Source organism: Sorghum bicolor, chromosome 7, assembly GCF_000003195.3.
Source record: "Sorghum bicolor cultivar BTx623 chromosome 7, Sorghum_bicolor_NCBIv3, whole genome shotgun sequence".
Classification (NCBI taxonomy): Eukaryota; Viridiplantae; Streptophyta; class Magnoliopsida; order Poales; family Poaceae; genus Sorghum; species Sorghum bicolor.
The window spans coordinates 4437109-4463179 of NC_012876.2; the positions used below are offsets into that span (position 1 = coordinate 4437109).

A 26071-nucleotide genomic window follows, 5' to 3' on the forward strand; every position below is an offset into this window, starting at 1 on the left:
TCGACGTACCAACTTCCCAGGTGACTATGTACGCTTGAGCACAAATATTTTACACGATGATCATCCTAATCTCTTTTACACCTTGTAATCTTCACTGTTACCATATAAATTGCCTTTCAGAAGTCCAGATCCCTAAATTGGGGACGATTTGAGATGCGTGACGACATGGACCTAACCTAACCTGTGCAATAATGTTACTACTACCCTATAGATGGTGATAAACCAAAAGGATCAATTAAAAAATGCTATACTGCAGTGCAGGTCATCAACCGACTCTTTCAAATCAGTTCATGCCCCAACAGTCTTTTGCTTCTTGGCGGTATTAATATAGGGCCGCAGCACAAACTCGCTTTGCGCTTCATTTTGTTCCACAGCTCCTAGTTTGATCTGTCAGGCAAGCGCGATAAACATGTTAGTACCAGCAACCAGTATTTGTGCCTCAGAAAATGTGGTAATGACCAGATGCCGAGTGTTCCTGATACCTGGTACAGCCGCAACTCAAAACGAGGACCAACCTCCTTCAACTCCATCGATCCGGGGCCGCCAGATTTTTCGTATACATGATGCCTTGCATATAACAAAACAAAAGGAGCTGTCAGTCATATATGCATAAAAGCTTCTCAGGAAGCAGAGCACATACACAGTTACACACTAGTGCATGACAGAAATATTGTACCTGAAAGATATGTACTCGTCTCTGTTGGCAAAAGTAATTATTCGCTTTGAATCTGGCTTTGGCATAAGAAAGAGGTGCTTGAGAATAGTGGCAGTCCTTTCACCAACCTAGAATACAAATAGCAAGTTACCAAACTGTCATGAACAAAGATAGAATACAAGGATGGCTAACCTCTGCAGAAAACAAAAAAACAAGCTACTCTCCCTAGTAAAACTCTAAAGAGTGTTTAAGTTCCTACAATCCAATCTAAGTACTCTAGCAATCAACCAGAGCCCAGAATGCCTCCCGCCAACATCATCCAAATTTGAGATTTCTACATGCTAACTCAAGCAGACAGAAAGTGATGGTCAGATCCATATTTGAGATTTCTGCATGCAAAATCAAGCAAACAGAGAGCGATGGTCAGATGTCAAGTGTTTCAAGCTAAATCAAGCAGTATATGTAAGTGGAGATGCTCAGCTTAGAAGGTTTGAATGGACTGAGAGTAGTCTTCACAGTAGTAACTAACTACATCTCACGTTAATGGTTAACAAGAAAAACATCATCAAAACCTGAATTCTGCTCATATATTAGGATTCACATGCAATCCTATCAAATTCAGAACCCAACAAACCAGACCCCCACCTAACAAAAGGACAAGAAATAAAAGGAAAAGTAAAACATATCAAATACAACTGATAGTGGAGATTCTCTTGTTCAAAAAAAAGGTGGAAATTCTCAGTCTTTGAATCATGAATGGATTCAAGTGTCATCAATGGAAAAAATGTCTCAGGTTAACGAGAAAGACATCACTGCACAACCCACAACACTGAAACAAGAATGAATAGCAAGCACATCACATTCACAGGTTAATGAGACAAATATCATCACAACATAGGAGTTCTGTGGATATATTAGGATTCACATGCAAGATGTAACTCTGTTCAATTTGAACAAAGATTGACAGAACTAAACGGAGACGCCAAAAAAAAATAGAACAAGGACAGAGAAACATAGCAAACAAGTGACAGTGGAGGTTCTGAGCCTTGAGTTATGAATGGATTTAGGTGTCTTTCATGGAATAAAGATGTATCAGGTTAACAAGAAAGTCATCATTGCAACGTCCCAATATTGTAAAATAGGCATGCACATGCTGGGATGCAGCAAGGCACAAAAGCGAATGAAAAAGATGGTTACAAAAGAGTGACACCCTCAACTTGTTATATCTTCAACAATACCAATGCTGCTCAGTTATAGTTTTTGAATGGATAGATGCTATCCTCATAGTATGTCTCAGGTTAACGAGAAGTCCATCATGGCAGCCATACAAAGCACTAAGCAAACTACAAACTGTAATGTGAACACTTGCTTGCACTTAAACAAAGTTAACGTCATGTTTTATGTGACCAGGAATGTATTTTAGAATGGAACTATTGAGAAATTAACCAATGTACAACATAGACAAGTCAACAAAACAACAAACTTGCTTGGAAACAGCAGCGGAAGCAGAAAATGAAGCAAACAAAGCAGTAGCAGCAGCAGATTATGGAACTGGAGGTGCTCAGCATCTTATTATTCAAATCATCATCATCATAGTAGCAATGTATGCTTAACAAGAAGCTGTCAATGGGAGGGAGGGATGCATGCATGGATAGATAGATACATATATATATATATACACACACACAAACACACAAAGAGTGTGTTAGAGAGAGAGAGAGAGAGAGGAGAATTCTTGAAAAGATATCATCACAGCAGCCTCCAGTTCATAATGACTGCATGGATATCCTCCTAATAATGGACATGGATTCCATGCAAGTAAGCAAAAAGATAAACAAAAACACCATGGTAACCACTGCCACCACCACGCCTCACCATAACCAGCCCCACAGACACTTCATCGTAAGTATGAAGTTGTTTACCCTGCTATGGAAAGGCGTGACTTTTCAAGAACACATAGTGAACAGGTCACCATGACAACAATGATAAGGCATGAAGGCAAAACGATCCTGTCAGAACCCAACAAACCAGACCCCCACCCAACAAAAAAGACATGAAAATAGAAGGAAAAGCAAAACATCAAGGCCAAGTGAAAGTGGAGATTCTCAGTCTTTGAGATATGAATGGATTTAAGTGTCTTTCATGGAAAGAACGTCTCAGGTTAACGAGAAAGACATCATTGAAAACTTCCAACATTGTAAAATAGCCTTGAGTTATGAATGGCCGAATGGGTTAGGTGTCTTTCATGGAATAAAGATGTATCAAGTTAACAAGAAAGACATCATTGAAACCTTCCAACATTGTAAAATAGGCATGTACATGCTGGGATGCAGCAAGGCACAAAAGGCAAATTAAAAGATGGTTACAAAAGTGTGCGACACTCTCAACTTGTTATGTATTCGGATAATATCGATGCTGCTCAGTTATAGTTTTTGAATGGATAGATGCTATCCTCATAGTATGTCTCAGGTTAACGAGAAGTCCATCATGACAGCCACACAAACTGTAAGCAAACTACAAACTGTAATGTGAACATTTGCTTGCACTTAACATGATGTTTGATGTGACCAGCACTATATTTTGGAATGGGACTATTGTTAAATTAACCAATCTACAACATAGGCAAATCAACAAAACAAGAAACTTAGCTTGGAAACAGCATCGGAAGCAGAAAATGTAGAAAGGAATAACGCAATAGCAGCAGCAGATTATGGAACTGGAGGTGCTCAGCAGCTTATTATTCAAATGAATATCATCATCATACTAGCAGTGTATGCTTAACAAGTAGGTCTCAATGGGAGAGAGGGAGGGATAGATTGGTAATATAGTGTATATCTAGGTGCATAGCAAAAGCTATGTATCTAGAAAAGCCGAAATGACTTATAATTTGGAATGGAGGGGGTATACATGCGCACGCGCACGCGCACACACACAGACAGACAGACAGACAGACAGACAGACAGACAGACAGAGAGAGAGAGAGAGAGAGAGAGAGAGAGGTTCTTGGAAAGGCTATCATCATGGCAGCCTCCAGTTCCTAATGGTTGCATGGATTTACATGCCAGTAAGGAATAAACAAATAAGAAAAAAAAACACCATGGTAACCACTGCCACCACCACGCCCCGCCATCACCAACCCCACACACACCAGAATTTTCATTGCAGGTATGAAGTTGTTTACCTTGCTATGAAAGTGCGTAACTTTCAAGCACACATAGTGAACAGCTCACCATGACAACAAAGATAAGGTATGAGGACAAAGCAGTTAATTGCTTCCATGAAACAGTGTGTGTATGATTTACCTGAGTTGAGAAGTTGTCAAGTACTAAATGGGGGTATGCTTCTGACATTTTTCCCATTGCCTTCCTGCCTCTAATATCATGTCGTGTCACCTGACCACAACAACAAAAACTAAGGATATAACCGAGTCTGAGCAATCATTTTGTACACTTGTGCTACACAACATCTCAGCATATATATACTTCCAAAAAGGTTAAGCACACCTACCACATTGAGCAACCCGAAGTATGCAGTTGGACCATTCGGTAGATGGGAGACGATCAAACCATCAGGTTGACCACGATGTTCATGGACCAAAATAAGATCTGTGATATTATGTGACCGGCATGACTCAACGATTTCTGATATGACCTGCAGATCAGTAAAAAGTGAAGAACACCTAATTGTGCACAGCAATATGTTCATTCATTTACTACCTATATAAAAATCATGGACAACAAGTTCTAATTTCTTGCAAGCAATGCATAGCAAGTACTGGATATGGTATAAACAAAAGAACAATATCATGGTAACTGCTGCTGCAATATACCTGGCCACCACGGTTCATTCTCTGTGACATGGGAAAGACAACCTTCAGCTCCTAGGAAGAGAACCAGAACGGGCGGTTAGCTGAATGCAATGCACCATTTGGACTTACGGAAAGGATCCAAAAGTTTCCAGGACAGCAGAAATACCTTAACAAACTGAGTTAGCGGCGCGCTGGGATTGCGAGACGTGGTGAATAGTATCTTGGGCTCCCGAACTGAGGCAGTAGCGTACTCGTTATCGGCCATGCTCTTAGGAACTGTAGCACCCAATCACCGATCCAAACAACCAAACAACGGAACAACACACGTTAGACAGATCTCCCTACAAACAAACGTAAAAGAGCAAGGAGACTGCATTACACTCGCTCGAGCAAAAAGAAGCCATGGGATGGAGGGAGGGGGTACGGGAACAACACGCACCTCGAGTCTCCTGGTCCTCGAGGTCGATCTGCCTCCGCAGCTCGCGCACCTCGTTGCGGAGCTCGGTGGGGATGGGCTTGCCCTCCTCGAGCGCCGCCCGGATGCGGCGCTTCTTCTGGAACAGCGCCCGCTGGGAGGCCTCGCCGCTCTTGGAGTGCAGGTACTGCCGCCGGTCGCGCATACGCCGCCGTATCATCTTCGCTTCCCACCTCCTCCACAACGCTTGCGCAGGGCCAGACTCGGCAAAACCCTAGGCGTAGGGTTCTTCTCCGGCGTAGGCGTCGGCGGCGGGGCCGGGGGCCGGCGCTCCTCGACATAATAGCTACCAATGTGGGCCTATATGGGCTTGCACGACTGGGCCCGTTTGCTCTTTGCTAGGGCCTCGGGAGCATCTCCATGGCTGGAAAAAAACAGAGGATTTTGGGTTGCAAATTTTATGGGCCAACAAAAAAAAACTTTTCTAGTCTCCTATATATTTGGGGAAAAAAGTCTTATTTTCCTCTCTAAGAGCATCTCCAAGGGCTTTCCATTCTCAGCTTTGCATTTCAGGGGATTTGCAAAGTTGCAAATGAGTTTGCAAAGTTCCTAAAGGGGGGATCTCCAACCGTTTTGCATTCTCATCAAGTCCTTTCCCGAAAATTTTTCCCACGCGCCATCCGGCCAAAAAATTTCGCGCGCAGTGCCAGATCGCGATGAAGATGTTGTGTGGCAGCGGCGAAGGGAGCTGTCGCGCGATGAAGAAGCCGAGCGATGAAGAAGCCGCGCGATGAAGAAGTCGCGTGGCGGCAGCGGAGGGAGATCGCGGGGGGGAGATAAATCGCGCGGGAGCCCTTTGGCGCGCCGAGTCGAGCAACCGCGATGCCGTCCAAAATATTTCGCGCGAGGGGACCGAGCGGCCTACGTGGCGGACCGAATTCCTTGCGAATCCCAAATGCAAAGCCTTGAGGAGGTTTGCATATATGCAAAGTTTCCACCTCTATTTGCAAACCTTACCAAATTGCAAACCTCATTTGCAAAGCCATTGGAGAGGTGTTTTCTACTCTTTTTTGCAAATTGGGCAATGCAAAGTTGATTTGCAAAGCCCTTGGAGATGCTCTAAGAGCATCTCCAAGGGATTTTGCAAATGAATTTTGCATTTGGTGTTGTTTGTAAAGTCCCAAACTCATTTGCAAAGTGTAAAAATATTCCAACTCCAAGGGATTTTGCATTTAGACTTGGCAAACCTAAAGTGTGGACCTCACCCCCGAATTTTTTTTTCACCGATCGCGCCCGCGTGTTTGTTTCCTTCGCGCCATTTTGACGTACGTCGTGCGTGCCAGTCGCCGCCCGGGCCAGGCGCCGCCAGTTGCCGCCCAGCCCAGGTCTTCGCGCCAATCGCCGCCCCGCCCAGGCCGCGTTCGTCGTTCACGTCGGTTCGCGGACGGTGGCCACGCGCGGCAGCTGGAGGGAGGGCGGGCGCGCGCGGCAAGGAGGGCGGACGGGCGTAGAGAAATCGCGCGGGGTGGGAGGGGGGCGGGGGGACGGAGTCCGACATGAAAGGCCGAAATTGTAGATGCAAAGTGGTGGAAAGGTTTGCATATATGCAAAGCCTCAACCTCTATTTGCAAAGTTAACCAAATTGCAAACCTTATTTGCAAAACCATTGGAGGGGTATTTTCTACTCTTTTTTGCAAATAGGGCAATGCAAAATTTATTTGCAAAGCCCTTGGAGATGCTCTAACTTTCACGATAGTTCGTTTTTTTTCTCTCACAACTTCAAAACCGGTCACACCACCTCCTTAACTTTTTAAACCATGTATTTTACCTTTCTAGAGCAGTTTTAAAGGCGGTTTTGCTATAGTAAATATTGGTTTTGCTACAATGATGTTGGTTTTGTCTTTTTTATTATTTATTTCGGCTAAATCTTTAAAAATCATATAAATCACAGGAAAATCACAAAATAGATAACCTAATTTTGTAGATCTACACAGTGAACCTATAATATGGTATGCTTTAGTACAAAGTTTTTCTATGAAGGTTTTATCTTTTTCTTTTATATTTATTTCAGCTAAATTTTTAAAAATTCATAGTAAATCACAGAAAAATTATAAATTAAAAAATCTAATTTTGTTAGACTCCACATGAACATATCTGCACAGTAAATATATAATATGGTATGCTTTAGTACAAATTTTTTGTTATAACTTTATATCAATATTTTTCTGTAGTTAATTGAAATAATTCAAAATTGCACCTTCTATAATTATTTTGTTGTACTAAATCATATCATATTATATGTTTACTATGTATATCTATCCATGTGGAGTCCAACAAAATTAGATTTTCTTTTTTATGATTTTCTGTGATTTACTATGATTTCACATATTCAGCAAAAAACTATACCTAAAACAGGTAAAATTTCCGCTAATCTTTTGGTCTGGATTTTTTTGGTCTGCCCACTCTAATCAGCTATGTCCCATGCTCAAAAGTCTCCTCTGATAATGGACTTCAATCTCCTCTCCTCTCCTTCCCAAAATTGAATCCAAACTGCATACGACACGGACCTAGAACCGAACCAAACCAAATGTGGATTCAAAATCGAGTCCAAAATAAAATCACGTACCAAATGAAGTCCAAAACAAATTGCATGCCAAATCTATGAAAACCATACCAAATAAAAGACTACCAACAAAGAAATCATGGGAGCATAGCGATGCCGAGGCAAACCATGCCATCGTAGCCGTAGATGGAGCTCGGGCGACCACGACCGCCGCCGCGGATGCCCTGACGGCACGACCGCTCTTCCTCCTCCCCAGTCGCGCGTCAGGCTCTCCTCACTAGCACGGCCGCGTGACCCATGCTCTGCCGTCTAACGCCGCCCTTCGTCCTCCTCCCCAGTGGCGCGCTGGGCCCCTCCTCGTCGGCACACCCACCCTCCACCTCCACCACACCGGAGAGCCCACGCGCCCGAAGCTCTGGCGAGCGCCCCACCCTCTACGCTGGCGCAGCCCGGAGGCTGTGCGCTTCTGCTGCGGCACCTCCGTATCTTACCTGCAAAGCAAACGCCTTGAAACATCTTGGAGCCATGGGCCTCGGTTGCTGGACCTGCCTGTACGCATGCGCCATGGCCCGAAAACCAGATGATACCCTGAGCGGGCCGCCAATGAGGCCTAATACTAGCCCGTAGAGAGAGAAAGAGAGAAAATAAAAGAAAGGGTATTATGGGTATTTTATGTTTTTACCTAGCATAATAAGGAGCTTTTTTTACCAAATGTTTTACCAAAACATGGTCATCTCTATTACTGTAGCTGCTTGTGGAGTTGAAGTAAAAAATTGCTTCACTGGTATAAAATGTTTATACCAATTATGTGTTATTGGTCTTGATCGGCTTTTTAACAAAAGATGCAATGTTTATACCCTAACTAAATTTACTGGTATGTAGTATGCTCAATTGCATTTGTTGATTCTTTAATGTTATAATAGGAAGTAGAAGTGAAAATATATGCCCATGACCCTTTGTGCGCTATGTCATAGATGCAATTGATTACTTAAGTGGAATAAAACATATTGATGCAAATTTATTTACATGCGTATTTATAACATAATGTTGAGTGCAATAAAATATAATGATGTAAATAAAAAAATATAGCTTTAAAGATAAAACAACACATACATATTAAGGCTTTGGGTGACGCCATATCTTTTCTCTCATTACAATGCACGGATATTTTTGCTAGTAAACAAAAAAAGAAGAAGACAAAACCTTCATAGCAAAAACTTTATATTAAAGTATGCTATATTATATGTTCACTATATAGATCTACGTCCAACTAAATAACCAAGATGTCATTATTGCTTGCGTTGAAGAACTACTAGCTTGAGTAGTAGTTTTACCTTAACTCTTTTGCAGGCTACCGATGTTGTATGCCTCCATTGCTAGTGCCCTCATGTGCTCGCTTGTCCTCGGTACAAAATACATTGGATATAAAGTAACTATAAGACAAACTATTTTAGGTTCAATAACTACTTTCTTAATAGAGAAAATTACCAACAGATATGATGGTAAATAAGTCAAATATATTTCATTCTAAATAAGTACACTAAAAATATATTTCATGACATGTGCACAATTTAATTTTGGTATCATAAATATTTGTATTTTTAAAGTTGACTTTTTTCATATAGATGTTGTTGCTTTTATTTTGATGTGGTGAAGGATCTTTGACTCTGAGACTTGTCTTTGAATACTTGATACTCCAGTAAATAAATAACGAAAGGAGTAGTAATCCAGTAAATCTCAGGGAACGCGATGTATTAAATGAGCACGCACTCTTTGACAGCTAGCATTATTGATTGTATACGAGTCCCTGAACGAGTACAAATACTAGTCCGACGGAGAGCTTGGCAATGCAAGCAGCTTGCCAAAACCCCTATCACTCCTAGAAAAACTCGAAACGGCCGTTCGAGAAATCCTTGCAGGGGGATCGATCGGATCCAGAGGCCGGCCGCCGCGCCGGCGGGAGAGATCGACGGCGACGTCGGACCGAGATACTAGTAGAACATAGCTGCGTGCGGTTAGCAGCCATGCTCTTGGCCTACGTCCTCATCTTCCTCCTCCAACTCTCCGCCTCTACCTGCTGCTATGCCACCAGCCGGAACCAACACCTCCTCTTCGCTGGTCGCGCCACCGCCCTTTTGCCGCCGGCGGCGGCGATCCATCATCACCATCACCATCGCCACACCGCCAAGCAGGCGGCAGAGGTACCCACATGCATGCACGCCGACGCCGATTGCATGCAGCTCGATCATCGTTCTATACTTGCTCTCCTCCGATCCCGACACGATTTTGATCTCGACCAGGCGCGCGCGCACGCGATTGTTGTTGATATGCAGGTTCTGTCCGACTACAACGACGTGCGGCGGCATTACCACCCTGCGATGATGGCGCGGTGGGGAGTAGGGGCACCGCCGCGGCCGCCGTCGACGTCGCCCAGCGTGGAGTTGTTGGCTGGAGTCGGAGGCTCGTCGTCGCCGCCGCCGCCGCCCTCGTTGTCCGCCGTGGAGCCTAACGCCGTCGAAGGCGCGCCACCGCCACCGCCGCCGCTGATGCCGCCAGCAGGGAAGCAGGAAACCAGCGCGGCGATGGAGCCGTCACCCTCGCTGCCACACGGCGAGGGGGCGTCGTCGTCGGACGCCTCTGAGATGGGGCATGAGGAGAGCCCGAGCGGCGACGACGTGGACGTGGACGCGGACTACGACGGGCCCATGACGCACCCTCCCTCGCATAACTAGTCCGGTTTCCGGTCTGCTCCGGCTCCGGCTCCGGCCGGCCGGCCCTTACCACATGCATGATCGAATCCATGGCAGCAGACGATGATGGCGATCAGTTTTCGGGCAGGCATGCATACGCGCGGATCGGCAGATGCATATACATATATGCGCATGCGTGTGTGATCTTGCTTATATTAGTTATTTGGTTGCATTAGCTTCGCTAGTTAAGGTATATGAATCTAGTTAGCAATTAGTATGATCAGTATATGTATATAAAGCGCTCCGTATATAGCCCTCACTCTAAAATTTTGTATATGGTGTTGATTTTGGAATAGTCAACGTCGTATAAAAAAAATTGGAGAGAGAAGTCATATAAAAGTGCATGCTTGAGTTTCTCCATGCATATGCAATGCAGTCATTAGCGGAGCCAGAATTTTTTAGAGCTCGGACAGTTTTTATTATGTAAAAATATTTAGCTAGAAAATTATATTGTTCTACTTTGACAGTAAGATATTTTCCCTTTAAACTTTGGCAGCGAGCCCGGCAGGCTGCCCGGGGTGGCCGGACGGTGGCTCCGCCACTGAATGCAGTTGTTGGGTTGGTTTCTACTATATCTTTGCTCTCTTGTTGAAAGGTCTATCAACCATACCAGACTGAATATAGGAGGACCAATCATACTTCTATCAATCTAGCTCCTTATCGTTTGTACTAATAAAAACTAGGGCTTGGTGTTTCGAGCATGACAGAGTTCATTTTGTTTCTTTTTAATGCATTATGTTTGTATATACTTGTACTTAACAAGGCAAATTTGTGGTTGTTAATCATCAATTGACTAAGTGAGATCATGGTTAAACTGACCTGTTGGCTCTCTTGAAACATTCAGGATTACTATTCCCTCTGTTCCAAAATGATAAACATGTTTTTGATTATAAAAAAGTCAAATATGATAGGTTTTGACCATTGATTTCTCATCATACTATAGGTTATCATTTACTACTAACGAATCAATATCATCACACACCCACTACAAGTCTATTGATACAAGTTTCTGTCCTAAATTTGTTATTTGAATAGTGATATTCGTTAATGTTTGTATTAAGTTGACCTTTTGAGTACAAAACACGGTTATCATTCCAGGACGCACTAGTATTCATGAATAAATACTGAGTCAAAAGATCCTGGTTTCAATAAAAAAAATCTTTTTTAACATTATGGATTATTCCTTCCGTCAATTCTCATTTTTTTAAAGTCAAACTGTTTGAACTTTAACTAAATTTATATAAAAAATACTAACATTTATGATATAAAATAAGTTTTATTAGTTTAGTTACAGAATATATTTTTATAATAAAAAATTTGTGGTACTCCCTCCGTACCTGATTTAATAGACGTCCTGGCCAGCATTAAGATTGACGTTCGCAGGGCATGGATGCCGTTTTGGACACGAATGCCCCTGCGCGCGAACGTCCATCCACGCCCAACCAGGAGTCGAACCTGCGACCAACAGCCTCGCATCCCAGGAAGCTAACCAATCGAGTTACGAAAACTATCTGCCAAGATTCCACGCGCAAACGTATTTAAAAGGAGCAAATCAGGAAACTATCATCTAATTAATCACTCCTTAGTTATCACAATCTTGTCCTAAACGTCTATTAAAATGGGTTTGGAGGGAGTACAACTGAACTCAATGAAACAATTGGTCAGGTTTGGTTGGATCCTAGGGCTATCTAGGGTGCTCCAACCACAGCCAGTAGTTGGAAATACTTTGTTGAATTAATGAACCTGATTACCTGAAGGTACGTACAAGCATGTTCCATTGAAGTGGAGAGTTAATGTGATTAGGTCTGATTGGTGGAATCAGGACTAGCGGCTACTACTCCAGTAGCTAGGGTTTTGAAAACGAGTCATCTTGGGAACGTTGGAGCCAATAGCTCCGGCCGGTGGCACCCCTTGACCCCTTGCTGGCGACATATATGGCCGGGCCGCCCGGGCCAGCACCAGCACCAGCATTGCATGTGTTCCGGCCGCTGCCACAGTCAGCAGAGGTGTACGTACGTAAGACTGGCAGCTAGCAGACGAGGAGGTAGCAGCTAGCAGAAGTCGCAACTCGCAAGTTAAGGATTTGTGCTGACTTCCATGAAAGTGCACTTCCCCGAGAGAGAGAGAGAGCACCTACCTACCTATGCTCAGGCCAGGTCCACCAGGTAGCATGCATGTTGAGGCCTTGTTTAGTTTCCAATTTTTTTAAAAATTCTTCATCATATTAAATCTTTGTATGTATACATGAAACATTAAATATAGACACAAATAAAAACTAATTATACAGTTTACATGTAATTTGCAAGACAAATCTTTTGAGCCTAGTTAGTTCATAATTAGATAATAATTGTTATATACAAACGAAAGTGCTATAATAACCAAAGCCAAAATTTTTCACGAACCGAACAATAACTGAATTGTTGACCTCACAACCATGTGTAGATAGAGGTTGTACTTGGGAAAAGATTCAGCCCCGTTTTAGTTTGGTACAATTTCAGCGGCTTCAATTCTCTACTTCGGCAGATGGGCTTTGTTTAGTTCCGAAAAGATTTCGGAATTCGGTACTGTAGTATTTTTGTTTTTATTTGATAAATATTATCCATTCATAACTAACTAGACTCAAAAGATTCATCTCGTGATTTACACTGTGCAATTAGTTTTTATTTTCGTCTATATCTAATGCTTCATGCATGTGCCCCAAAATTCGATGTGACGAAGAATCTTGAAAAGTTTTTGGTTTTCGGGGTGAACTAAACAAGACCGTGGTTTGTATCTCTCATCATTTTAAAATGAACAAAGAGCCGTGCGCTAAAGCCACTATTTATGGCTTCACTCTCCACACACACACCGTGCCAAGAAGGTGAAGTTGTATCAAAGGTGCCTCACGAGCTGGCTTTTATCATGGGACGGCCGTGGTGGCCTTACGTGTGTCGTCAATTCAGAATCATCCAGAGCCTAGTTTTTCTTTTCATATGCTTCTCCTACATTTACAGAAAGGCTAAACATCAACCGGTTGTTTCTCTAGTTTTGGTCAACTGACTTTTGGAACTTTTGATTTGGGCACGATTTGACGCTGAGCTGATTGTTGATCGTCCAATTTGAGCATGGTTCAGAGCTGAGCTGATTGATGACGACTCACGTACGCGTGCCGACCAACCGTCGACGGGACATTGCCACCGGATGACGAGATGGCTGGCAGTCTGCCACCGGGCGCCCTGCTAGGTGAGCATGCACGCGTGCTCACCTTTGTTGCGCCGCTGCTCACGGTCCTCGTTGGTAAACACAGGTCTCTACTAGGTCTCCACCAGCAATAGGGGGCCACTAGCAAGTTCTCCAGCGCTAGCGACCTCGATCTAGGAGCCCACCTCGGTGCTTGACCATTAGCACAGCCTCAACCCGAGAATGCCAATCTTGGCTTACACATTGTCGTTGCCCTTGGGGCAGCGCCATTGTTGGTGTGGCGTTATTTGTGGGAGGAAGATACAATGACGACACGTGGTCATGCAACGTGAGCTATGCATCACCATGAAGGAAGAGAGGGCAAGATCAGTCAGCTGCAGATGAGCAGACAGATCTTGTGGAGTAGTAGAGTTGAGGAAAAATATGATAAGAGCAGCCAGTGGTGCTAATCGCAATCATGAAAGATGCGTCGTAGTGCTCTCGCCCAGATATATGCTTCGACCTCCTCCTAGCTACCCACACTAATGGCGCTAATTGGGTGGTGCACTTGCCCACACTTTTACAAACCTGAACGACCATGGAGAGGTAGTTGTTGGCATTGTTGTTGCCGGGTCCAGGCATCTCTATGCCCTCAGTTCTCGCCCAACTTGTATGTGTGACTAGGTTCATGCATTAGTCGCGGTAGGGCCGGCCTAGTCGGCAACGTAGAAGGCATGGCCGGCTTCTGCGGGCACACGAGCACTTATGCCAGCGTATACCATGTCGGCAAAGGAAAAAGTCTACTTTTAGGTCCCTTAACTTTCGCGAAAGTCTGATTTTCATCCTTGAACTCTAAAACCGGATAAAATACATCCTTCAACTTTTAAACCGTGCACATTATATCCTTGACCTGGTTTTGAAAGCGGTTTTATCTTTTTCTTTTTATTTATGTTGGCTAAATTTTTTTAAAAAACACAGTAAATCACATAAAAATCATAAAATAGAAAACTCAATTTTGTTAGACTTCAGATCAGTAGATCTACACATTGAATATATAATATAGTATGTTCTAGTACAAATTTTTTTATGCATCTTTAGATCTATGTTTTTCTGTAATTAATTAGACTAATTATAGCTACATTTTCTATGGTCTAATTGTGATGAAATTTATATGGTGAGCTAATTATTCTATGTTTGAGTTATAGTAAAAATTTTATACTCATTGAATCATGTATTACTTAGTTATAGATTTATTTAGGTTTATGCTTGTTAAATTATAATAAATCTTAACTAAGTTATACATGATCTAATGAGTATGAATTTTTTACCATAGTTTAAACATATAATAATTAGTCTAACATAAAAAATTCACCACAATTGAACCATACAAACTATAGCTATAAATTATTCTAATTAATTATAGAAAAACAGTTCTAAAGCTACAATAAAAATTTTGTACTAAAGCATACTATATTATATATTCACTATGTAGATCTACTTATCTGGAGTCCAACAAAATTAGATTTATTATTTTATAAATTTTATATGATTTACTATAATTTTACAAATATTCAGCCAAAATAAATAAAAATGAAAAAGACAAAACTGCCTTCAAAACCGCTCATAACCATGTCAGGGACGTAATATGCATGGTTTCAAAAATTGAGGGATGTATTTTACCCGGTTTGAAAGTTCAGGGATGAAAAACAGACTTTTGCGAAAGTTGAGGGGACTTCTTCCGTCGGCAAATGGGTCTAGCTTGGACCCAGACATAATGTAGTTCTAGTACACATAATAACTTCGACCCATGACTTAGAGTGTTGTGCTATTTATTTGTGGGTGGAGCTAGAGTGTTCGTGTTTTATTTTATTTTATTTTAATTTTTTATAAACGGGCGTTGGTTTGGTGGACCAGAGAAAGACGGGATGAATTGGGCCTTGTCGGCTACATGCCTATATGGGCTTAGACGATATATTTGGACCCACACATTGTAGCCCAACTCATGATGTTTCTATCCACAGAGCAAGCCCACAACAGACACCTTTGCCTCCGGTCAACCAGTCGAGCTTTGCCTCCGCGTTGACTGCGCACAATAGGCAGTACCCCACCCATCCCCACCGTCCGTCCCCCATCCAACGTCCCACCTGCCCCCAAATCCATAGGCGGTTCCGCATTGCGCTATTGCCGTATCCCCGCACCCAGTCCACATACACCAACACATCCTCCCCCACCGCCTCTACGTGTACCACCATACACCGGCGCCCACGCGCCCGCCAGCCAAGCCAGCGCAGGATAGCCTCCGCGGCGCACGCTACGTCTATAAATACACCCCTACCCCTTCCTCCCCGAGCCCTTTCCTCAGAGGCACCCTCAGGATCCCCTTTCCCCTTCCTCCCAACTCGCGGAGGGCGGGGCGCGCGGATCTGTCGGCCGGGGCCGATCCATCCATCCATCCATTCGATTCCACCGGGCGCGGCCGCCAAAAACACACTAGCTAAGCTCGACGCAGCGAGCGGTGCCGCGGGAGCGCCGGTGGCGGGGCGGCGCAGCGCGCAGCGATTTGAAACCCTAGGTGGTGGTGGTGGTGGGCGGCGCCGCCGCCGGGTGTAGCCGAGATGGACGCGAGGTTCCCGTACTCGCCGGCCGAGGTGGCCAAGGTCGAGCTCGTGCAGTTCGGCATCCTCAGCCCCGACGAGATCGTAATACCCCTCGCACCCCCCCTCCCCTCCCTGCTTTTGTCGTTCGAGCGGGTCGAGGGTTGAGTTGAGTGGTCAGCTTAGTGTAGCTGGACAATGGCTGTTTGCTAGTTTACCAGTACCAACTCGTTTCTGATGTCAGGATTCTAGTTCAGGGCATGATTTCGTGTAATTCATGCTGGGTTTGAGTGTCTTGAGCTTCACTATCGGCTTGCCTGGTTGGTCTTGGTGAATTCAAGCAATTCGAGTGTAGTACAACTGTGCAGACCTTAATTCCCTAAAATTTAGCATCATTAGGAAAAAAGAAGAAGATGTATTGCTGCTTGAAACCTGGAACTATGTATATACGCCGCTGCTGGAACTTTGGAAAGTATTACACATAGAGGGAATATATGGTTGAGTTTGAACTTGGCCTTTCTACTTGGTACATAAGTTTCGAGGTGATATGATGAATTAATGTGATGTTGTGATCCACACAGTGCATGAGAGAGCTTCAACCTGGTTGTGTGCTTTTACAATTTGGGCACATCTGTATGTTCTTAAGTGACCTAATCTGTTTCGTGTAGTATGGTTCTGATTCTGTCGAGTTCAACTTCAACTGAAACAGTTGTGTGTTCCATACGAACATAACGGAAATTCCATGTCAGTTAGTAACAAGATGACATTGCTCCTGAGTTTGTTTAACCGTATAATTTATTGTGCTGAATAGTAATGCTTTCATTAAAAGGTTATTCTACTTTGTTTGTATGAAACAGTGTGTGTTCCGTACGTGCATAACGGAAATTCCATCTTCCATGTCAGTTAGTAACAAGATGACATTGCTCCTGAGTTTGTTTAACCGGATAATTTATTGTGCCGAATAATAATGCTTCCATTAAAAGGTTATTCTGCTTTGTTTGTATGAAACAGTTGTGTGTTCCGTACGTGCATAACGGAAATTCCATAACAAGATGATGTTGCTCCTGAGTTTGTTTAACTGTATAATTAATAATTTATTGCGCTGAATAGTAACGCTTTCATTAAAAGGTTATTCTGCTTTGTTTCTATGCGGTGAGTGAGGAACTGTTTCCAGGGATAGGAACTAATGACTATTGATTTCTTTTTGCTTTTGTGTAGAGACAAATGTCGGTGGTTCAAATAGAACATGCAGAGACCATGGAGAGGGGAAAACCGAAGCCTGGTGGGCTCAGTGACCCTCGATTGGGGACTATCGACCGGAAAATTAAGTGCGAGACATGCATGGCAGGGATGGCAGAGTGCCCAGGCCACTTTGGGCACCTTGAGCTTGCCAAGCCGATGTTCCACATCGGATTCATTAAGACTGTGCTCTCCATCATGCGCTGTGTTTGCTTTAACTGCTCCAAGATCCTTGCGGATGAGGTATCCTTTGGCTCAGTTGTTGCTTGATATGTGTGTATATATTGCTATACTGGAAGGAGTTGTCATTTTAAATCGAGGCGTGATAAACTGAAAATGGAAGTGTTCTAACCATTCAATACCTATGAAAAGTACAGTTGCCCCATTTACTCTACTCAGCGTTGTTCACGTTAGCACCTTTTCTCACTAGCCATTAACTTTTTGAGGTATCATTATAGCATGTAAACTGCGATTATTTTACTTTTCCTTTACCATCCTATGACCTAATATGTCTTCATGGTTTGTTCTAACATGTTTGATGAAGCTTATAAGCTTATGTGTGTATATTTTGTATTCATTGCATTATTCCTATAGTGATGAGGACTGTGGAACTCGACCAAACACCAAGTTTTGAGTCTTTTTCATGAGCTCTGGTTCAAGTGTTCAGAGACATTTGACCACTTAATTAGATGCTTATAATGTTTAGCATTTGTGTTTCCAAAGCAAATTAACTTCACATTTAATCACCATTTATCCATTTTTTTATCTTGCAGGATGAAACCAAATTTAAGCAGGCTCTAAAAATCAGGAATCCAAAGAATAGATTGAAGAGAATATATGATGCTTGCAAGAGCAAAAAAGTCTGTGCAGGTGGCGATGACCTTGATGTTCAGGAGCAGGATACTGACGAGCCTGTTAAGAAAAGAGGTGGCTGTGGTGCTCAGCAGCCAAATATTACAGTAGATGGTATGAAGATGGTCGCAGAGTTTAAAGCTCCAAAGAAGAAAAGTGATGATCAGGATCAACTCCCTGAGCCAGTGGAACGCAAGCAAATCCTTTCAGCTGAGAGGGTATTTCTATAATCACTATTCAGCTTATGCTACTGCTTGTAATTGGTTTCTTACATGGCTTGTTTGACCAGGTCCTTAATGTTCTAAAGCGTATAAGCGATGAGGACTGTCTTCTGTTGGGCCTGAATCCCAAATATGCCCGTCCTGATTGGATGATACTTCAAGTTCTTCCAGTCCCTCCACCCCCTGTTAGACCATCTGTCATGATGGACACTTCTTCCAGAAGTGAGGTAAGTCTAATACCAATATACTCCCTCCGTTCCAAAATAAACTGCTTTGTAGAAATTTTCAGATAGATTAAGAATGCTGGCAAAAGACACGTATATCCTCACCTCCTTTCCTTTCCTTTCCCATAGGATATCTCCTGACTTTGGTAGTTATCATTTGCATGCACCCATGATTAATTTCTGCATTAGGAGTCAATGTCCCATGTTTTTGTAGAATGCTATTTTTTGGGACAAATTTTAAACCTCAAAAAGTCATTTATTTTGGGACAGAGGGGAGTAGAATTATTTTGTGTCTAATTTTGCATGGATGGAGAAGTGCAACCTTGTTGCTCACTGATACTTTTAATAAATATGTTTAAGGGGCTACTACTTCAGTCCCTGTTGTAAAGAAGGTATTTATTTCACAGCTCCTCACTGTGATTCTTCATTGCCTTTTTGCTGTTTCTGCAGGATGATTTGACTCATCAGTTAGCTATGATAATACGGCATAATGAGAACTTGAGGAGGCAAGAGAGAAATGGTGCTCCAGCTCACATTATAACAGAGTTTGCTCAGTTGTTGCAATTTCATATTGCAACATACTTTGATAATGAACTTCCTGGCCAACCCAGGGTGAGTGGTTTAGAATGTTACTTTGCATGTATAAAACCTATGGATATCAGGATAATTTTGATTGATCGTTTTTTTCTATGCTCAGGCCACGCAGCGTTCTGGAAGGCCTATTAAATCAATTTGCAGCAGGCTGAAAGCTAAAGAAGGCCGAATTAGAGGAAACTTGATGGGCAAGCGTGTTGATTTCTCGGCACGTACTGTTATTACACCAGATCCAAACATAAACATTGATGAGTTGGGAGTACCATGGAGCATTGCTTTGAACCTGACATATCCTGAAACTGTCACTCCATATAATATTGAGAGGTGATTCAGTTTGTTTTTATTGACAACTGTTATTTAATTACTGTGCTTTTGCTGATCATTTGCAGCTAAATCCAATGATTTCAGGTTGAAGGAACTTGTTGAATATGGGCCTCACCCTCCCCCAGGGAAGACCGGTGCAAAGTACATTATCAGGGAAGATGGTCAGAGGCTTGATCTTCGATATGTGAAGAAAAGCAGCGATCAGCATCTGGAGCTTGGTTACAAGGTATCAACCTCCCTATGACTGTAGAAGCTCATTTGCAGCTAAAATTGTTTTATGTTTTGACTCATTTTGTGCCGGATTTCCTCAGGTGGAAAGACATCTCAATGATGGGGATTTTGTTCTTTTCAATCGGCAACCAAGTCTTCATAAAATGTCTATCATGGGGCATCGCATCAAAATTATGCCCTACTCAACTTTCCGGTTGAACTTGTCTGTCACTTCACCATACAATGCTGACTTTGATGGTGATGAGATGAATATGCATGTGCCCCAGTCATTTGAGACCAGGGCAGAAGTTCTGGAGTTAATGATGGTGCCAAAATGCATTGTCTCTCCACAATCAAATAGGCCTGTCATGGGTATTGTCCAAGACACACTGCTTGGTTGTCGCAAAATTACTAAAAGGGACACTCTAATTGAAAAGGTGAATAAAAATAAATTTCACTTGTCCTTTCCAATTGTATTCTGTTCAGTTTTGTGGCTCATTTAAATTTCATTCCAGGATGTATTTATGAACATCTTGATGTGGTGGCAAGACTTTGATGGAAAGATTCCTGCACCTGCCATTTTGAAACCTAGGCCTATTTGGACTGGGAAACAAGTTTTTAACTTAATTATCCCCAAGCAAATAAATTTAATACGGTTTTCAGCATGGCATTCGGAAGAAGAAAAGGGATTTATTACTCCTGGTGATACTATGGTCAGGATAGAGAAGGGAGAGCTTCTGTCTGGTACACTTTGCAAGAAGAGTCTTGGAACAGGCACTGGAAGTCTTATCCATATCATTTGGTAATTATGCCTAATCTGAATTTTACTTGTTGAAAGTTGCATGACAATGAGAAATATTGCCTGTTTCCATTTTTCTAAGCAAATCCTGTTTTGACTTTGTTCTTTTCAGGGAAGAGGTTGGTCCTGATGCTGCCCGGAAGTTCTTAGGACATACACAGTGGCTTGTAAACTACTGGCTTCTTCAAAATGGTTTCAGTATTGGAATTGGGGATACCATTGCAGATGCTTCCACCATGCAAACGATTAATGACACAATTTGTAAAGCAAAGGATGAGGTGAAGGAGCTTATTAAAAAAGCACATGAGAAGCAGTTGGAAGCTGAGCCAGGACGCACCATGATGGAGTCATTTGAAAACAGAGTGAACCAGGTACCGATTGCTTCTGTTTTGCTTTCATTATTATATACTCCCTCCAACCCAAATTTTAAGTCATTCCAAGAATCTTGGAGAGTCAAAGCATCTCAAGTTTGACCAAAATTATAGAAAAAATTACAAAGTTTTGAGGCATCAAATAGATATACTATAAAAATATAATTAATGAAGAACCTAATGATACTCAGTTGATATCATAAATGTTATTATCCTACTATATAAATTTGGTCAAACTTGAGGTGCTTTGATTCTTCAAGATTCTTGGAATGACTTATAATTTGGGATGGAGGGAGTATCCTTTGTTTATGTCATTCAGGGCAATATTCAGCGTTTAGGTCGAGTTGTTTTAACCTCAATACAATCCCTTTCTGTTCAGGTTCTTAACAAAGCTCGTGATGATGCTGGGAGCAGTGCTCAGAAGAGCTTGTCTGAAAGCAACAATTTGAAGGCTATGGTCACTGCAGGCTCAAAAGGAAGTTTCATTAACATTTCACAAATGACTGCTTGTGTGGGACAGCAGAATGTTGAGGGCAAGCGGATCCCTTTTGGTTTCATTGATCGGACGTTGCCACATTTCACAAAAGATGATTATGGTCCTGAAAGTCGTGGATTTGTGGAAAATTCTTACCTCCGAGGTCTGACACCACAAGAATTTTTCTTTCACGCTATGGGTGGTAGAGAAGGTCTTATAGATACTGCTGTGAAGACCTCTGAGACAGGGTATATCCAGAGGAGACTTGTGAAAGCTATGGAGGACATCATGGTTAAATACGATGGTACTGTAAGAAATTCTCTGGGAGATGTCATTCAGTTCTTGTATGGGGAAGATGGCATGGATGCTGTTTGGATTGAATCTCAAAAATTGGACTCATTGAAGATGAAGAAGCCTGAGTTTGATAATTTGTTCCGTTATGAGCTGGATGACGAGAACTGGAGACCTAACTACATGCTACCAGAACATGTTGACGATTTGAAGACCATACGTGAATTTAGAAATGTGTTTGAGGCAGAGGTTCAAAAGCTAGAAGCTGATCGGTACCAGCTTGGGACTGAGATTGCCACAACTGGTGACAATTCATGGCCTATGCCTGTGAATCTCAAGCGGCTCATCTGGAATGCTCAGAAGACATTCAGGATTGATTTTAGAAGACCTTCTGACATGCACCCTATGGAAATTGTAGAAGCGGTAGATAAACTGCAAGAAAGACTTAAGGTTGTACCTGGTGATGATCCCATGAGCATTGAGGCTCAGAAGAATGCAACCTTGTTCTTTAATATCCTGCTTCGTAGCACGTTTGCTAGCAAGAGGGTCTTGAAGGAATACAGGCTTACAAAGGAAGCTTTTGAATGGGTTATCGGTGAGATTGAATCGAGGTTTCTTCAGTCTTTGGTGGCCCCTGGTGAGATGATTGGATGTGTGGCTGCACAATCAATTGGAGAACCAGCAACACAGATGACCCTAAATACCTTCCATTATGCTGGTGTCAGTGCCAAGAATGTCACCCTTGGAGTTCCCAGGTTGAGGGAGATCATTAATGTTGCCAAGAAGATAAAGACTCCATCTTTGTCTGTTTACCTGAAGCCTGAGGTGAACCAGAAGAAAGAATTGGCTAAGAATGTCCAGTGTGCTTTGGAGTACACCACACTGCGTAGTGTTACCCACGCCACAGAGATATGGTATGATCCTGATCCGCTAGGAACCATCATCGAAGAGGATGCAGAGTTTGTTCAGTCCTATTACGAAATGCCTGATGAGGATATTGACCCGGATAAAATTTCTCCTTGGCTGCTGCGTATTGAGCTTAATCGTGAGATGATGGTTGATAAGAAGTTGAGCATGGCTGATATTGCCGACAAGATTAACCGTGAGTTTGATGATGACTTATCATGCATTTTCAATGATGATAATGCGGATAAGCTCATCCTCCGTATCCGCATCACAAATGATGAAGCTCCAAAAGGAGAAATACAAGATGAGTCTGCTGAGGATGATGTCTTCCTAAAAAAGATAGAGGGTAATATGTTGACAGAGATGGCGCTTCGAGGCATTCCAGATATCAACAAAGTGTTCATCAAAGAAGGGAAGGTCAATACTTTTTATCAAGACGAAGGTTTCAAAGCAGCCAATGAATGGATGCTCGATACAGAAGGTGTGAATCTCTTAGCTGTCATGTGTCATGAGGATGTTGATGCTACAAGGACAACAAGTAACCATCTGATTGAAGTGATTGAGGTACTTGGAATTGAGGCTGTCCGTCGATCTCTCTTGGATGAGCTTCGGGTGGTGATATCTTTCGATGGATCCTATGTGAACTACAGGCATCTGGCCATTCTTTGTGATACAATGACATACAGAGGTCACCTAATGGCGATTACAAGGCATGGTATCAACCGCAATGACACTGGGCCTCTTATGAGATGTTCCTTTGAAGAGACTGTTGACATCTTACTTGATGCTGCTGTATATGCTGAATCTGACCACCTGAGAGGTGTCACTGAAAACATAATGCTTGGTCAGCTTGCTCCTATTGGTACTGGAGGCTGTGCGCTATATCTGAATGACCAGATGTTGCAGCAGGCAATTGAACTTCAACTTCCAAGCTATGTGGAAGGCCTGGACTTCGGCATGACACCAGCACGATCACCCATCTCTGGGACACCTTACCATGAAGGAATGATGTCCCCAAGTTATCTGCTGAGTCCAAACATCAGGGCTTCCCCCATTAATACAGATGCTTCGTTCTCACCATATGTTGGGCACATGGCATTCTCACCATTCCCTTCACCAGGTGGTTACTCTCCATCGTCAGGGGGATACAGTCCATCTTCTCCTGTTTTCACCCCAGAGAAAGGATATAGCCCTCTTTCTCCATCATACAGCCCTGCATCGCCAAGCTATAGTCCCACCTCACCATCATATACACCTGGCTCTCCCACCTACAGTCCCACAAGCCCGAATTACTCCCCAACAAGTCCGACTTACTCGCCTACCAGTCCATCATACTCACCCACATCTCCGAGTTACAGCCCAACATCTCCTAGCTACAGTCCTACATCACCAAGCTACAGCCCTACATCTCCTAGTTATAGTCCTACATCACCAAGTTACAGCCCCACCTCACCAGTTTATAGCCCTACATCTCCAGCATACAGCCCTACATCTCCCGCATATAGCCCCACATCACCATCTTACAGTCCAACTTCGCCATCTTATAGCCCTACATCACCATCATACAGCCCAACATCCCCCTCATACAGCCCTACCTCCCCCTCATACAGCCCTACCTCCCCCTCATACAGCCCTACCTCCCCCTCGTACAGCCCAACATCACCTGCATACAGCCCTACTTCGCCAGGATACAGCCCAACATCACCGAGCTACAGTCCTACTTCTCCGAGCTACAGTCCTACTTCTCCGAGCTACAATCCTTCATCAGCCAAGTACAGCCCTTCGCATGCATACTCTCCAAGCAGCCCCCGGATGACTCCATATAGTCAGACTTCTCCAAGCTACAGGTGCGCATAATTCTATGAAGATCTCTATTCTTAGTATTATTGCCTCAAAGGGTACTCTGTCCATACATATCTGTATTGAATGTTACTGTTTCTGTTATCACAGTCCAACGTCACCGACATACTCTCCAACGTCACCATCATATTCACAACCAAGTCCATCGTACAGCCCAACAAGGTGTGTGCCATTCAGATCCCATTGCCTTTGGTGCATCTTTATATATATGCTTGAATAGTGGTGCATTGCAGTACTATTATTTTGCTTGCTGTCGTTTGTCTTACATATTGCCCAACTATTAATGCAGCCCGTTCAACACCTCTGGAGGACCTAGCCCAGATTATAGCCCAACCTCTCCAAATTACAGGCAAGTCATTGTAGTATCAGACAGATATCTACCTTTCGTGGAAGACATCGTTTTGTGTTCTGACAAATCTCATTTTGTACGCTGCAGCCCTAGTGGAAGCTACTCCCCCACTGCACCGGGGTACTCCCCATCGTCCACAGGCCAAGGTAATGACAAGGATGACGAGAGCAATCGTTGAAGGCGCTGAAGGAACGGTGATGGCTACATGGGAAGATCGAGCCTGCGGTGCCTCGCTTTTCGTTTCCCTTTTTCTCTAATGTTTCTGTATGGTTGAACTCTGAGAGTAAACTTATTTTTCTTAAGCTGCTAATAGCAGCGAGAGTTGTTTATGTATGATACTAGAACTAAGGACTGAACTGTGCTGCGACTTGCTAAGTGGTTCACCGCATGGTGGCCGTTCAGACTTCAGAGTAAAAATAGTAACTGATGATGATAAAATCGTGACGGTATTATTGGTACTATTATGCTATGATTATATACCATAAGATCTAGTTTTCTCGTTGGAATGTTGTGTTCCGGGCGTTTTTGGTATTGCATTGTTTCTTCTGGTTAAGTTTTAACTTATTTGTCTGGATTTTTGGAACTTGGATTGATTATATAAGTTGATCGAAGTAGCACATGGTCTGGGCTTAGTTTAGGCCCATCTGAACAGAACTATTGGGAAGGGAATTGCCCTGCTTTCCTCACCAGACCATCGCGCATCCCATCAAGGATTCATTCAAGTTCTCGTAAAGGCTTCCAATTGTACTGCTGCTTGATTGGTTATTTGGAAATTTGTCCGCAGAACCATTGTTGCTTGCTTGCTTGTTTGTACTGTTGATGCGGCCTAGTTGCTTTTACAAAAGCTGTGGTTTAAGTGAAGAAAGATAAAAAGTTGGGAGGACGATTGACATGAGGGGTTTCATCTTCCCTCCAACTGCAAGCCTTTACAATGGATGCCGATCAAATACGTCTTTGTACAAATCTCACGAAGGCCACCATCTTCATGTAGCGACTTTTCTAAGATTAGACAGAGGCCTCAGTGTGCATCTGCGGTGTTAGTTAACTGCACTTGTGGAAATGTAAATCACAGAGTTACCTTTTTTTTTTCTTGTTAATTTAGATTTGGAAAAAAATATTCTCTTCTCAAAATTTCTCGTGAACGTCGGGCCATCTGACATGCAAAGCCAGCCTTGTGAACTAAAAATATTCGCTTCTTCCTCCCGGCGAGTGGCACGCGGATGCGTCACGCGTTGCTCTCGCGTGCAACCCATCGTGTGATAGAGTTTTCGAACCTTTATGCGGGATATATAGTCCGCAATATACATTTTTAGTAGATAGAGACTATTAGTATCTTGGTCATAATTATTTCAAACGTTAATTTTGACGATCCTGGAAGGCTCAACGAAGAGCTCTACATGATTGTACTACGG

At 43.0% G+C, this 26071-nt stretch overlaps 2 protein-coding genes across 2 annotated transcripts; one reads left to right on the forward strand and one right to left on the reverse strand.

The window, feature by feature from the left end:
• LOC8067854 (U3 small nucleolar ribonucleoprotein protein IMP4) lies at nucleotides 1–5200 on the reverse strand. Its single transcript, XM_002445027.2, has 8 exons — nucleotides 4903–5200; nucleotides 4630–4739; nucleotides 4485–4535; nucleotides 4163–4306; nucleotides 3958–4047; nucleotides 677–783; nucleotides 483–567; nucleotides 1–387 (listed from the first exon to the last, which is right to left on the reverse strand). The coding sequence occupies exons 1-8, from the start codon at nucleotides 5096–5098 to the stop codon at nucleotides 289–291; spliced, it is 882 nt and encodes a 293-aa protein (XP_002445072.1). The 5' UTR covers nucleotides 5099–5200; the 3' UTR covers nucleotides 1–288.
• On the forward strand, nucleotides 15710–25165 carry LOC8076592 (DNA-directed RNA polymerase II subunit 1). The gene is made up of 14 exons (XM_002443832.2): nucleotides 15710–16049; nucleotides 17163–17426; nucleotides 17957–18253; nucleotides 18325–18483; nucleotides 18931–19092; nucleotides 19178–19398; nucleotides 19483–19624; nucleotides 19710–20045; nucleotides 20124–20410; nucleotides 20520–20778; nucleotides 21158–24297; nucleotides 24401–24472; nucleotides 24600–24659; nucleotides 24747–25165. Exons 1-14 carry the CDS (start codon nucleotides 15966–15968, stop codon nucleotides 24835–24837), a joined length of 5574 nt encoding a protein of 1857 aa, XP_002443877.1. The 5' UTR covers nucleotides 15710–15965; the 3' UTR covers nucleotides 24838–25165.

Bases quoted from the DNA above. Each gene is read 5' to 3' on its own strand.
- LOC8067854 (XM_002445027.2), bottom strand. From the start codon at position 5,098: ATGATACGGCGGCGTATGCGCGACCGGCGGCAGTACCTGCACTCCAAG. The intron at 4,740-4,902 runs GTGCGTGTTGTT...TGGGTGCTACAG, and splicing joins CGAGGACCAGGAGACTCGAG to TTCCTAAGAGCATGGCCGAT. The intron at 4,307-4,484 runs GTATATTGCAGC...ACTGATCTGCAG, and splicing joins GAATGAACCGTGGTGGCCAG to GTCATATCAGAAATCGTTGA.
- LOC8076592 (XM_002443832.2), top strand. From the start codon at position 15,966: ATGGACGCGAGGTTCCCGTACTCGCCGGCCGAGGTGGCCAAGGTCGAG. The intron at 19,093-19,177 runs GTGAGTGGTTTA...TTCTATGCTCAG, and splicing joins AACTTCCTGGCCAACCCAGG to GCCACGCAGCGTTCTGGAAG. The intron at 19,399-19,482 runs GTGATTCAGTTT...CAATGATTTCAG, and splicing joins ACTCCATATAATATTGAGAG to GTTGAAGGAACTTGTTGAAT.